The 13,071-nt window shown below is 41.7% G+C and overlaps 3 protein-coding genes and 1 pseudogene across 4 annotated transcripts in view; 3 read left to right on the forward strand and 1 right to left on the reverse strand.

Moving 5' to 3' along the window:
- The window catches only part of MAX (MYC associated factor X), a 703,696-nt gene that overhangs the window by 683,003 nt on the left and 7,622 nt on the right, over positions 1–13,071 (reverse strand). The gene's annotated exons all lie outside the window — the stretch shown is intronic.
- LOC310679283 (olfactory receptor 4S2-like) lies at positions 3,895–4,818 on the forward strand (the record flags this gene model as incomplete). Its single annotated transcript, XM_083444288.1, has 1 exon — positions 3,895–4,818. One exon carries the CDS (start codon positions 3,895–3,897, stop codon positions 4,816–4,818), a length of 924 nt encoding a protein of 307 aa, XP_083300414.1.
- On the forward strand, positions 5,429–6,356 carry LOC310683874 (olfactory receptor 4S2-like; annotated as a pseudogene). Its single transcript has one exon. The product of its transcript is annotated as an olfactory receptor 4S2-like (transcript).
- Positions 11,393–12,091, forward strand: LOC310683879 (olfactory receptor-like protein OLF1; the record flags this gene model as incomplete). The annotated part of the gene is made up of 1 exon (XM_083454336.1): positions 11,393–12,091. One exon carries the CDS (start codon positions 11,393–11,395, stop codon positions 12,089–12,091), a length of 699 nt encoding a protein of 232 aa, XP_083310462.1.

The raw sequence follows: 13,071 nt of genomic DNA on the forward strand, positions 1-13,071 counted from the left end.
AAGTTTTATTCCATAAAAATGACATCAATAACAACAAAGGATGATGAAGCACATTTTTGCTTATGTTGTAAATCAGCAGCAGTTTCTATGATTATCAGTATATTCAATATAATTTTCCTTATTCCAACAAGAGACTTCAGAGAGTTCTACGGGTGTCAGGAGTTTGGGATTTATTGGGATTATCTTTTGTCCATAGAAAAAATTCCTGCCATTGACCTTAAAAGCCATCTATAGTGTTTTCTTGTCTAGTCACTTTAATTTATGTTGTTTAGTTTATCTAACAAATCAATATGCCAAATCATATCTATTGATCCTCACTCATCTGATTTCCAATTAGTGTTACCACTAGTCTGGCTGCTGCCAGAATAAGTGACATCATGACTTTGTGAGGGATACTCATGTTTTCCTCATCAAAGATGGTTAAAAGTTCCAGGGAGAGTTCTGTCTCAATATGGTGACCTGCCATTTTGCTACATTCTAGAAAAATGTTTCCTAATGTTTGTGTATCGCCTCTCAACTTCACCATGTATGCAAGGAAGAGCCTATGCCTTTACATTCTTTTCTCCAAAAGTAAGGGATCACAGCAGCATATATGCAGCTTATTTTGGGTGTGTGGTACCAATATAAAACTTTAAGTGGACTTTTCCTAATTCTTGCTGAAACTGATATTACTGTTTTCTTCTTCCATTTTTGTACAAAGTTTTCATACTTAGAATATGACCTGAATTCCCCTCCCCATATTATCTTTAGTGTACTGAGATTATATTGCTTTGCATTTTGTGTTAACCAATACATTTCTGATACTAAACCCTTAACTTAGTTCCTAAATTCAGGAATCATAATTTCTCCTTTTGTTAACAATCTTATTGCCTGTGCATCCACAGTAGGCATAGCACTAAAATATAATATTTGATTAATGTTGTGCCAAGAATGTTTAATTTTTAGAAGCTGTTATTTTATTTGTTGTCTTGTTTTCAATCTGGTTCCTCAATATAAATATTTAATGCTGTAGAAATATTTCCCCCCATTCATTAAATTAAATTAATTTATTTTTGCAATAAAAAAGTGTGTGACAACCTAATGACTCAAGGTTAATGGTGAAACACCTGAAGTCCGCTTTTTGGCATATTTAATCCACTACAGAAGCATTTCCTGGTGCCACCCAATAGTGGGAAAATCTTTCAGGACAGCATCTATAGCAATTAACTTGAATGCAGTACACCTACATACTGCCTTGCTAAATCAAGATCAATGCATTTCCCCCCAAAATTGCTATTCCCCCCATTTTATTCAAAGACATTGGAAATATACAGACATTCATACCTCCAACTTTTTTTTTTTTTTTTTTACAGATCTCCTTCATTTGTTCAGTATGTTCAATACTAACTGTTGATAGGTAACTTCACTCCCTTCCTCACTTCCACATCTTATGGTTCTTTATGGTTCAAAGAAGTCACCCCTTCAAAGAGAAGATGCCTTCAAATGGAGGGCTATTCTCTGCAATGAAGGACACATGGCCATTGTGGCTGATAGAACTCGAAATGCCTCCTTGAAATTTGTATCCTATGGTATCCCATGCTAGTGCAGCTCAGAGTAGACCTATTGAAGTTAATGGGCCTAACTTGGGACCATTAATTTCAATGGGTCTGCTCCGAGTACAGCTTGGTTGAATACAAACCTATGCATTAAAAAAGTTGAGTTGTTTCTCTAATGAGTCATTTTCCACTGGAAGGCATCTCAATGCTCCTGGGAGCTTATTAAGCATCTTAGTGATTTGCTAAGAGGGCTTGATCAAAGCCACATGCTTCTAGGTTCTTAGAGCACAACAGTGTGCATGTGTGCATGTGTGAGGACAGAGAAAGAGACAGTCAGAGAAAGAGAGGTCCCCGTACAAACTTCAGCTGGTCTCCTGCTGCATCGCATCCAAGGAAGGCCGTCCAGGTAATAAATGAAGGGCTGCAACAATTGATTTAAGTGTGTAGATTGCTGATTAAAGCAAAAAAATAAAATAAAATGCCCATTAGGACTCAAAGTTTTATTCCCCCTGTTATTCTAATTTTATATATAGCCTGTCTCATTAACCATAAGGGCAAGGGAAGGTAACAGCATTTCCCCATCTCATTTATTCTCACAAAATCCCTGTAAGAGAAATATTCATTAATTGCTTTGAAGAAAGCAAGCTAAAAAGCAGTATATAAATTTGGGAAATGATCAAATTATTATTCCTATTTTACTGCCGACAACCTTTATTTCCTTGTGGAAAGCGAGTACAGATTTTTTTATGCATCCCAACAGAAGCAAGTTAACATAGGGCCCAGTAAAAGGAGTGTATGAATGACATTCCACTGGTTCCATCTCCCCAGGCAAGGCTCTGTTGGGGGTTTGTTAGGCATGCTTGTATCCAGTGCTTTAAAAATAAATAAATAAATAAAAGGTGCCGGTACTCACCATGAAGTTGTTAAAGTAAGTGCTACACTTTTAACATTGGGTGGGGGGAGGTGCCGGCACTACATGCCCTTAAGTACCCCCACCGCTTGCACCCTAAAAGTTACTTTTCTTCAAAGATACAGTAGGGATGGTTTCCTTGTCACTGCAATACAATGAACCTGTTGGATTTTGGGATGACACATTCAGCTCTTTGAAGGAACAGAACTTCCATTAGGAAAAACCGTGACATTCCATCGGGGTGAGAATGCTGCCATGTTGTTTTTTTTGTGTTGCCCTCTTGCTATTGTGGGGAAAGGTGGGAGGGTTTTGCCTGTGGATGGTTGTGGGCAAAAACTTCAAATGTGATTAATGTTAAATCCATGTCCCCTCCACCCTTTTGTAGGGTTCCTGTCTTTGAAACAGCTGCATGCCAGTAAAAATGTGCAACTGGTGTGGATTTTCTGGTGATGTACCAACTGGTGATGTACCAAGTGTTAGATATAGCACATTATGTATTGCTGTCACACCATGCACAACATGCCCCTATGATAAATTTCACTGATGTGCATGTCCCCAAATTCCTATATACTATAAGACCCTGATACAAAGAAGAACTTTTAATTTGATCTTGTAATGCAGGTTTCATAACTTGAGAAACGGGATGTTCTTTCTGATGGCATAAGTTTGTCAAACATTAGTCATGAAAGATCTTTTAATTAAAGGCACAAAACTTCTAGCTATAAAAATATGATTCCAATGCCAGTAGGCAAAGTCCTCAGAATGCATTCAAAGAGATTGTTTGTTGCCCTGGTCACATTCTCCCCATAACTAGTCAGCACTCCCCATAACAGTGCACAGTCCATTGTACACTGGAGATTTTAGGGACCAACTGCATGTGAGATGAAAAACACCACTCAGAAGCACATCAGACATTTGAACATTTTAATAGTATGTGTGCCCCCAATCCACATTTTTCACTGGGACCACAATGCATAGGGAGCTGAAGTTTAACCCTTCTCTACCCAGCTGTGAGCCATCCTGGTATTAGGAAAAAAGCTCTGATAGATGCTAATGGGAACTTTCTCACTAAGACTAATAGCACTGCCTGGAGTGGGATTTTCATTGGGTTTGTGGATTGCCCTCCCCCCAATGTTTTGTGATTCCAATGAAAACTGTCCCTGCTCTTATATTTTAAAAAAACTTGGTGTCCTTCAAAGTGGTGTGTGCAGGGTCATGTATAGTTTGGCCCTTTGCAGTATGCGGCAAAGCTGCAGACAATGGATTCTCAGAGTTGTTCAGAATTAATGAAAGAAGGTTCATCCCACAAGATTTCTGAACTGTCACGAAAACAACTACAGTTTTCTCAGGTTTACATAAAAATATCACTTTTAGTTGACTCTATACTTCATTTTGTCTGATGGCAGGTTATTTTAATTCTGGATTGTAATCATCTTCTCTGCTGACTTCATGGAGAACAGAAACAATGTGTCTGAATTCATCCTCTTGGGGCTTACCCCGGATCCAAACATACAGAAAGCCTGTTTTGGGCTCTTTCTGGTCTTCTACACAGCAATAGTGTTGGGGAATCTACTTATCATAGTCACCATCAAAAGCAGCTCCCGTCTGAACTCTCCTATGTATTTCTTCCTTAGTTACCTCTCCTTTGTGGACATCTCCTACTCCTCTGTTACTGCTCCCAAATTGATTGCAGATTTCCTTGTTGAGAAGAAGACAATCTCCTTTGTTGGTTGCATAATACAGCTATTCTTCATCCATTTCTTTGGTGGCACTGAGATCTTCCTTCTCACATCAATGGCGTATGACCGGTACATAGCCATCTGCAAACCCCTCCATTACACAACTATTATGAGCAAGAATGTATGTGGTTTAATGGTGGCAGGCTCATTCCTAGGTGGGTTTCTTCATTCAATAGTCCAGACTCTCCTTACCATACAGCTGCCCTTCTGTGGGCCCAATGAAATTGACCACTATTTCTGTGATGTTCACCCTTTACTGAAATTGGCCTGTACCAATACTTACATGGTTGGACTCATGGTCATTGCCAATAGTGGCATGATATCTCTGACCAGCTTTCTTGTCTTGGCAGTTTCATACATCAGCATTCTAGTTATGCTGAGAACTCATTCTTCCGAAGGACGCCGAAAAGCCCTCTCCACTTGTGCTTCCCACATCGCCGTTGTGATCTTATATTTTGGACCCTGCATCTTCATCTACCTGAGGCCTCCCACCACATTTTCGCAGGACAAGAGTGTGGCTTTATTCTACACTATTATCACCCCTATGCTCAATCCCTTAATTTATACACTGAGAAATGAAGAGGTGAAAAATGCCATGAGAAAATTATGGAGCAAAAAAGTATTTATGGAGTGAGAAATAACAAGAGATGCAAGTTTATCACTCTCATATGAACACTGGGGACAGGGATATTCTGCTTGCATTTACAGAAGTGGCTAATTGTTACACTGAAATCTGGAAAGGCAGTTTCCCTTAAGCTACCGCTGTGTTGGTTCTATTTTAGTAATTTTTACTTGTGTGTTTGCTCATTAAACAAATAGTACAGAATGTAGCATACACGTCTACTCAAAAGCAAGCCCCATTGAGACTTACTCTCAAGTAAGTATGCATTGGCTGTAGCCTTAGGGTAAGCTGGGAAATATATATTATTATTTCTTTGCCAATCCTTCCTATGAAAAATTTTGACCTTCACATATTTCTTATTTGAGAAAAAGAAGCAAGAACTCTGGAAGCTTGTGTACCAGCATTAAGCTCAAATGGTCAAATCAAAGCAAATAGCTCACTCATTTTGTGCCTTGTATTCTTTTGGCTCAATACAGTGCCAATCAACATGTTTCATCTAATTGTGGTCAGCTGGGAAAGAGAGAGGTTAGCTTCCTTGAAGGTTCATTCAGATAGGTTTGAAACAATCACAAATTATTTTTCTGGACTGTTTGGGGTGAAACTGCACCCCACCTCTATGCTGATGGAGAACACTAATAATGTGACAGAATTCATCCTCTTGGGACTATCCCAAAACGAGCAGGTCCAACAAGCCTGCTTTCTCCTGTTTCTGCTCAGCTACTTAGTGATTGTTCTAGGGAACCTTCTGATCATGGTCACTGTGCGGTCCAGCCAGCGCCTCCATACGCCCATGTACTTCTTCCTTTCTGTCGTTTGTGGACATCTGCTATTCATCTGCTGCGGTGCCCAAGCTAGCTGATTGCAGACTTGCTTGCCAAGGAGAAAACCATTTCATTTGTGGGCTGTGTTGCTCAGCTCTTTTCTGTGCACATCTTTGGTTGCACTGAGATCCTTATCCTCACAGTGATGGCTTATGACCGCTATGTCACCATCTGCAAACCCCTTCACTACACAGCCATCATAAGCAGGCGAGTCTGCCATCAGCTGGTTGTAGCCACTTGGCTGGGAGGACTTGTGCATTCAATGGTCCAGACTACCCTCACCATAAAGCTGCCCTTTTGAGGGCCTAATGAGATTGACCACTATTTCTGTGACATCTACCCTTTGCTCAAGCTGGCCTGCAGTGACACCCACATTGTTGGAGCCTTGGTTGTTGGCAACACTGGGATGATTGATTTGGGATGTTTCCTGGTGCTGGTTGTGTCCTATGGTGTCATCTTATTCACCCTCCGCACACAGTCCTCTGAGGGGAGGCAAAAGGCCCTCTCCACCTGTGCTTCCCACATCACTGTGGTGCTCATTCTGTTTGTGCCCTGCCTGTTCATCTATGTCCTTCTACTACCTTAGCAGTGGATAAAGTGTTTGCTCTGTTCTACACTATCCTCACGCCTATGTTGAACCCAATCATTTACTCGCTGAGGAATGCAGAGATGAAAAATGCCATGAAGAAGCTGTGGAGCAAGACACAGAGGCTTGGGAAGCCAAAATAAATTGGGTTAGTTCTCCTGTCCTTGGAATATCTGTAATCATCTGGCCTTTCGATTGGCGTACTCAACAAAGATCAAACCTATCTTTAGTGTGGAAATATTATTTAAGAAGGAGTTATAATTCAGAAATACCCCCCTTTGAAGCCCCCCACTCCAAATTCAAATAATACTTTGGACATCAGCAGAGAACACATTACAGATTTTTTATGAGGCTCTAGAGTGGCTGTGAGCTGGAAGCCTATCTCCACTACAGATGTATGCTTCAGACATAGGTGACTAACCTCCAGTTTGCAGGCCAAACATAGCTCACCGGCCTTCCTCATTTCATTTAACTTTTAATTTGTATACTGCCTTTCTATATTGCTATATGCATGGTGGTTTACAAGCTGAAGAAACAACAAAGATCACACACATGATAACAATCTAATCCAATTCAAAAAAGTCATAATAAAAATATAACTTATATACAACTTATATCAAACAAAGTAATATTCAATAATCCATTAGAATATAGCAGTGCGCAATGAAATTAAATATCAGCAAACAATGATTAAACAGAAATTCACTCTTAACAATTGCAATAAATAATTACTAAACTATTATCAATAAAAACAACAGCAAGTCACAATGCATAAAACACTGCAATACATACAAAACCATGTAAAAGGGTAAAGTTGGGAAATAGTGACACACAATTTATAAGATGATGATGATGATGATGATGATGATGATTAGTATTAAATCCTGAAATCCCTTTCTCCCCATTTGGCTCACAAGGCCATTTTGGAAAACCCACAGCAACCCTTTCCACACCTGACATCAGGTGTGGGATGGGTAAGGGTAGAGCTCCAAAGGAACAATTGGGAGTTTAAAGTGAGCTCCTCATTATTCCTTGGCTGGATGGGTGATGGGACTTGATGAGTGGTGGGCACCTTAGCAGCATATGGTGGGCACCATGGCACCTGCAAGAACTATGCTGGCAAAGTCAGATGTAGTCAATACTGAACTAAGGTAGCCCAACAGCCTGATGGGGTGTAAGGTAGCATCTCGCATTCTTGGCACAAGGGCCCAAATTTAATCCTCAACATAGCATTAGCAGCTGAAAGGATCTCAGACCATACTGTAAATATGTGGGGCAGGGAGGAAGGAGGAGAACCAAGGAAAGAAAATCTCCCCCTCTCCAAGACATTCGCTTGAGGTGACATTCAAACCCAGGTCTGGCTCATCATGGTCCCCACACTGAGACCCCACCAGAGGTCTTCTGGTAAAGATTTTCTCCAGGCTTTCTTTCATCCACAAGATCAGACTCATTTTAATTCCCTGAAATCCTGTTTTGATTGATTTTAATATGCTTTTATACTCCCCATGTTAAAAACTTACTGAGGACTGTGTTGAACTATCACATGGTGACTACAAAATGTGATAATTCAGGGAAGAATGAATGGATGTTCCTGTGGGAAAAGTGAGAAAAAAAATATTGGTGTTCACAAACTCTCTGAAGGAATTGTGCAACATGCAACCACTTTGAGCATGATTTAATTGGCTTCCTCTAGGGCCATTAAATGGGGGAAAGAAAACCTTCAAAAGCTCCCCAGATTTAAAAGTTGCTTGTAAAGCCTCTTCTTTCTGATGTAGCAGCAGTAAAGCATTCAGTGTTAATTAAGGCAATGCATTCTCATATTTTGAAATGGGATTCTACATCAACTAAGAGTGTTTCCAGACTGCTGCTATTTTTGGGGTGGGATTCAGTCCCACCATGGCAAATTCAGGCTGTGCAGTTAAAACTGATTTGGAGCTCATGTACAACAAAGCTACCGGTACTTTCCTGAAAGGTCAGACTTTTTGTGATGGAAAAATGCACTGGAAAGTGTGGGTTAACACTTGCTTGGTGCAATCTTGTCGAATCCTTCCACAAACAAATCAGGCTGAGTGATCATTAAACAGGTTGCCTGGAAGAGCCTGAGAAATAATTATCCATGATTATTATAATTATCCATGCTGTATCTTGAAACTGCTTAGTGATTTTGACAATTAAGCACTGTAATTTTTTTTTTAAATAGTTATTAAAAATGTTTCCTAATCACTGCTAACAGAGACCTGACCTGCATTCCCTGTGCTTTTGGTGAGGTTTGGAGTGGCAGACCCAGACACTTCCATCTTTTTGTAGGAAAGTGGAAAGCATGGATGGTTAAAGATTGTAGCGGTACTAGATAAACACGTGCCTAGCCAAGCTTGTAAGGAAGGAACTCCACCAATCTTCATTTATTTGGAATCCAAATTTTCATGTAAGTAACAGTTTGCTGTCCTTATGTCTAACCTACCATCTGGGTTAAGATTCTGGGAGGAAATGTGAGATGTGGATGTAACAAACCAACAAACAATTGATTTTCAGGTACCTAGGCTATGCCAGAATCTTGGCTAGGACCAGGGAATAACATCCAATGCTGCTGAAAGCCAGTTAAGCAGCGGAGAAGTAAATGTGGACACGACTAAAGCACTCCCATGCAGAGAAAGCTCACATTTCAGCACTTCACTGGAAGTGAGTGAACATCAGAGTTGTCTTTTTTCTTTTTTTCTTTTTATTAAGGATTTTCTTGTTTTACAGAAGTAAGTGTAATGCCTCGTATTTCCCCCCCCCAGGTAACATTTTTACAAATCCGTTTCATTTGTTGAGGCATTAGGGGGAGAAGAAAAAAGAAAGAAAAAAGAAAGGGGGGTGGAGAGAGGGAAGATGGATGAGGGTGGGGTCGGGTGGCGGTGTTTCTATTATGTTTAATGTATGTAGAGTTTGGTGTCAGCGTTGCTTGTGTTGTTCACTTGTGTGAGGTTGTGGCAGGGAGGATGAGCTCCTGGCTGTCACCCAGGCTTAGGACATCAGAGACTGTCTTCTTTCTTTCCCATTTATCTGTAACTGCAAGCAGGACACCGTGGTTGTCCCACATTGCCCTGCTCATTTGGCAAAGAGGGCTGAAATATTTGGCTGTTACCTTGTTAGTAGCAGAATTCCCTGGGGCACTTAGTTTTACAGAGTGTTATTAACTTTATCCTTGTGTTATTACACTGGTCGGATGTTTCCAGCCCAATTCTGCAGCTCTGTTTTCCCCATGAAGAAAAGCAAGCTTTTTGCATACACTCAGCTGACTAGCTAGCAACCCACTGAACTCAGTTTGGATTGAGTATTAGCATATAAAACTGCAAACTTGTCACTTGGTGAGTCAGGCAGCCCATTCTCTAATAACAGGGAGCTTTGGCTGAATGAAATGGAACTATTCTGAACAGTTATGTGCTTCAATGCTTAAAAGCACTAAAAACTAACTAACAAACAACAACAACAACAACAATAATATATAAGTGTCCCATAATATGGGTAGCTCACAAAACAATGTATTGGGCTAAATGTGCTCTATGTGGGGCTACCTTTGAAGGTGATCCGGAAACTACAATTAATCCAGAATGCGGCAGCTAGACTGGTGACTGGGAGCGGCCGCCGAGACTACATAACACCGGTCCTGAAAGACCTACATTGGCTCCCAGTATGTTTCCGGGCACAATTCAAAGTGTTGGTGCTGACCTTTAAAGCCCTAAATGGCCTCGGCCCAGCATACCTGAAGGAGCATCTCCACCCACATCGTTCTGCCCGGACACTGAGGTCTGGCAGTTCCCTCCCTGCGAGAAGCGAAGTTACAGGGAACCAGGCAGAGGGCCTTCTCAGTAGTGGTGCCTGCCCTGTGGAATGCCCTCCCATCAGATATCAAAGACATAAACAACTATCGGACTTTTAGAAGTCATCTGAAGGCAGCCCGGTTTAGGGAAGCTTTTAATATTTGATGAATCATTGTATTTTAATATTCTGCTGGAAACTGCCCAGAGTGGCTGGGGAAATCCAGCCAGATGGGAGGGGTATGCATGCATGCATGCATGCATGTATGTATAAATAAATAATCATCATTAAAATAGAATACAGAAGGGAAAAAAAACATTTATTTATAGTTTTAAAAAACACAATTAAAACATAGGTGTTTATACTGAGCGGGAGGGTAAATATTCCATGCTTCTGAGCATGCATATTCCCTTTGACATATACATGACTGGTGTATCTTTTCAATGAGACATACAGCAGAAAGGACCTTTTCAACAGACAGTGATAGAAGCAGAAAGCATTATGAGGGGAGGGCTGTATCTCAGTGATAGAGAATCTGCTTTGCATGCATAAGGTCAGGGGTCGGCAACGTTTACCTCGTCTGCGCTGGTTCACTCCAGCGGAGATCCCTCTGTGGGCCGGATTGCACATGTGTGTGAGTGAGCCCCCCCCCCTGCACCCCGGAAGTGAGTCCCCGCACTGAGCTGTGCTGGTTTAGCGCAGCATGCGGGGACTCGCCAAGTGGGCGGCTCGGTTCAGGGGTGACTCGTGGGCTGGTTAAACGACCCCCGTGGGCCGCTTGTGGCCCATGAGCCTTAGGTTGCCTACCCTGCATAAGGTCTTTGTCTTATTTCCAGGTAGGATTGAGATTGTCCCCTGCCTGAAACTTTGGAACATTCCTGTCTTTCAGCGTGGGCAATGCTGAGCTTGATGGACCAATCGGCTAGCTCAGTGTCAGGCAGCTTCCTGTGATGTGGTTTGTAATGGGCTATAAAAAGAACCATATGCCATTGATTCCTGTGGCCTTTCAGACAAAAGCCCTTCTCAATCAAGTCAGAACAACATGGGCAATCCTCAAGGATTTCTTCAAATGCTAATTCACACAGTGATGGCCCATCAAGATACCACCTCATTTGGCTACTCAGCAGAGCTCTGATTGCTCAGAAGAATGATGGAGAGAAATAACACCACTGTGACAGAGTTCATTCTCCAAGGATTTATGGGAAACCCAACATTACTCTTCATAGTATTTCTTGTCATGTATCTTTTTAGCTTGATAGGGAATCTAGGGATGGTTGTCTTGATTAGGAGCAGTCCCCAGCTCCATACCCCCATGTACTTATTTCTGACACACTTTTCATTTATGGATGCATGCATAACTTCAACCATTGCCCCTAAAATGCTGCTGAACTTCCTGGTGGAGAAGAAAGCCATTTCCTACAGTGGGTGCTTTCTCCAGTTTTTCACATTTTGTACTTTTACAGATGTGGAGTCCTTCATCCTGGCTGCCATGGCAATAGATCGTTATGTGGCCATCTGCAAACCATTGTCCTACACAGTCATCATGTCGAAGGCACTCTGTGCCTGGCTGCTCACTGGGGCATATGTTGGGGGGATCACGAGTTCTCTCATACACACGTGTGCATCTCTAAGACTGTCTTATTGTGGGGAGAATTCTCTCAACCATTTCTTCTGTGACCTGGCTGCCCTGATGGCTCTTGCCTGCTCAGACACATCCCTCAATGAGTGGCTTCTCTTAACTTTTGGCATCTTGGTTGAAGCGTCCAACATTCTGACTATCCTCACCTCCTATGGCTTTATAATCACAACTATCACCAGGATACACTCTGCAGGAGGCCGGCTCAAAGCCTTCTCTACGTGTGCTTCTCACTTGACGACTTTTGCCCTGTTCCATGGCACCATCCTCTTCATGTACTTCCGGCCCAGTTCCAACTTCTCAATGGACACAGACAAAAGAGTCTCTGTATTTTACACTCTCGTCATCCCTGTGTTGAACCCCCTGATTTACAGCCTGAGGAATTCAGAGGTGAAGGATGCCCTAAGGAAACTGATAAGGAAAAATATAAATCCTCACTGATTATTTTAATACTGTGGACTTGAGTAACTATAACTAAGTTTTGTGTATGTACGTAGGTTGGCTGCAGCGCTAGAAGTAAAGCCATAACCAGCAATGGCTGGTCTATTTGGGCAAATGGGGCCCTGCCCCACCAACCCCCAGTCCATCTTCAGCCAGTCCTCCACCTGCTTGCCTTCTTACAACAGCCCAGGAGGAGGTACTTCATCCTCCTTATTCTAAGTATTGTCCTTGTAGAGGGCAGAATGGAAGCAAAACTAGAAGAGTTAGCTTTGCCTGTTATTGCCTCTGGTTTCACCTGTGGTTAACCTTTCTGCCTTCCACCCCACTAATCCCAATGGGAATCAGTCACCACTGGCCACAACAAAATAGGAATTTACTTAACAGAAGTGTTCCTTTGTTCATGACTTCAGTTTAACAAACCCTCTACACATCTTAATTCCAGATGCACGCATAGGCATTATTTGAAGAGGAGTTAAGTTGTGTCAGGGCTCAGTGTTTTCAGTGATATGGCTTAATTCTAAAGCATGTGAAGTATGTAGCACTAAAGAGCCCTTGAGCAAGTGCAGATAATATTTCTGTCACCAGTGAACAATGACAGAGAGTGATTAGGTGATTAGGAAGAAGGGTATCAAGATCAGTTGGTGGTGTTTTCAGACAGACTCGAACTCTGACATCTCTTTTTCTCGCAGTCATCCTCAACACTTACCTATGTTACACTTGATGACTGGCAGGTGTATGTGTGACTCATCTCCACTGAAGAACATTTAATCTGAGGTGGTATGAAAGTTCTATCTGTGTTGATGGCCCATTCACACATGTGATGTTGTAGTCATCTGGAGATGAACATGCCAGTGGGAATGAGCTCTGGGAGAGGAAATATAGTGATGAGGGAACAAGGAAGACATGAATCCCTTAGTCTCTTGAATTGTTCCTCTGCTTCATCCACACCTGACTTTAATGTTTATTTGAAGCTGTTTGCA

Source organism: Podarcis tiliguerta (assembly GCF_965153285.1).
Source record: "Podarcis tiliguerta genome assembly, chromosome: 1".
Classification (NCBI taxonomy): Eukaryota; Metazoa; Chordata; class Lepidosauria; order Squamata; family Lacertidae; genus Podarcis; species Podarcis tiliguerta.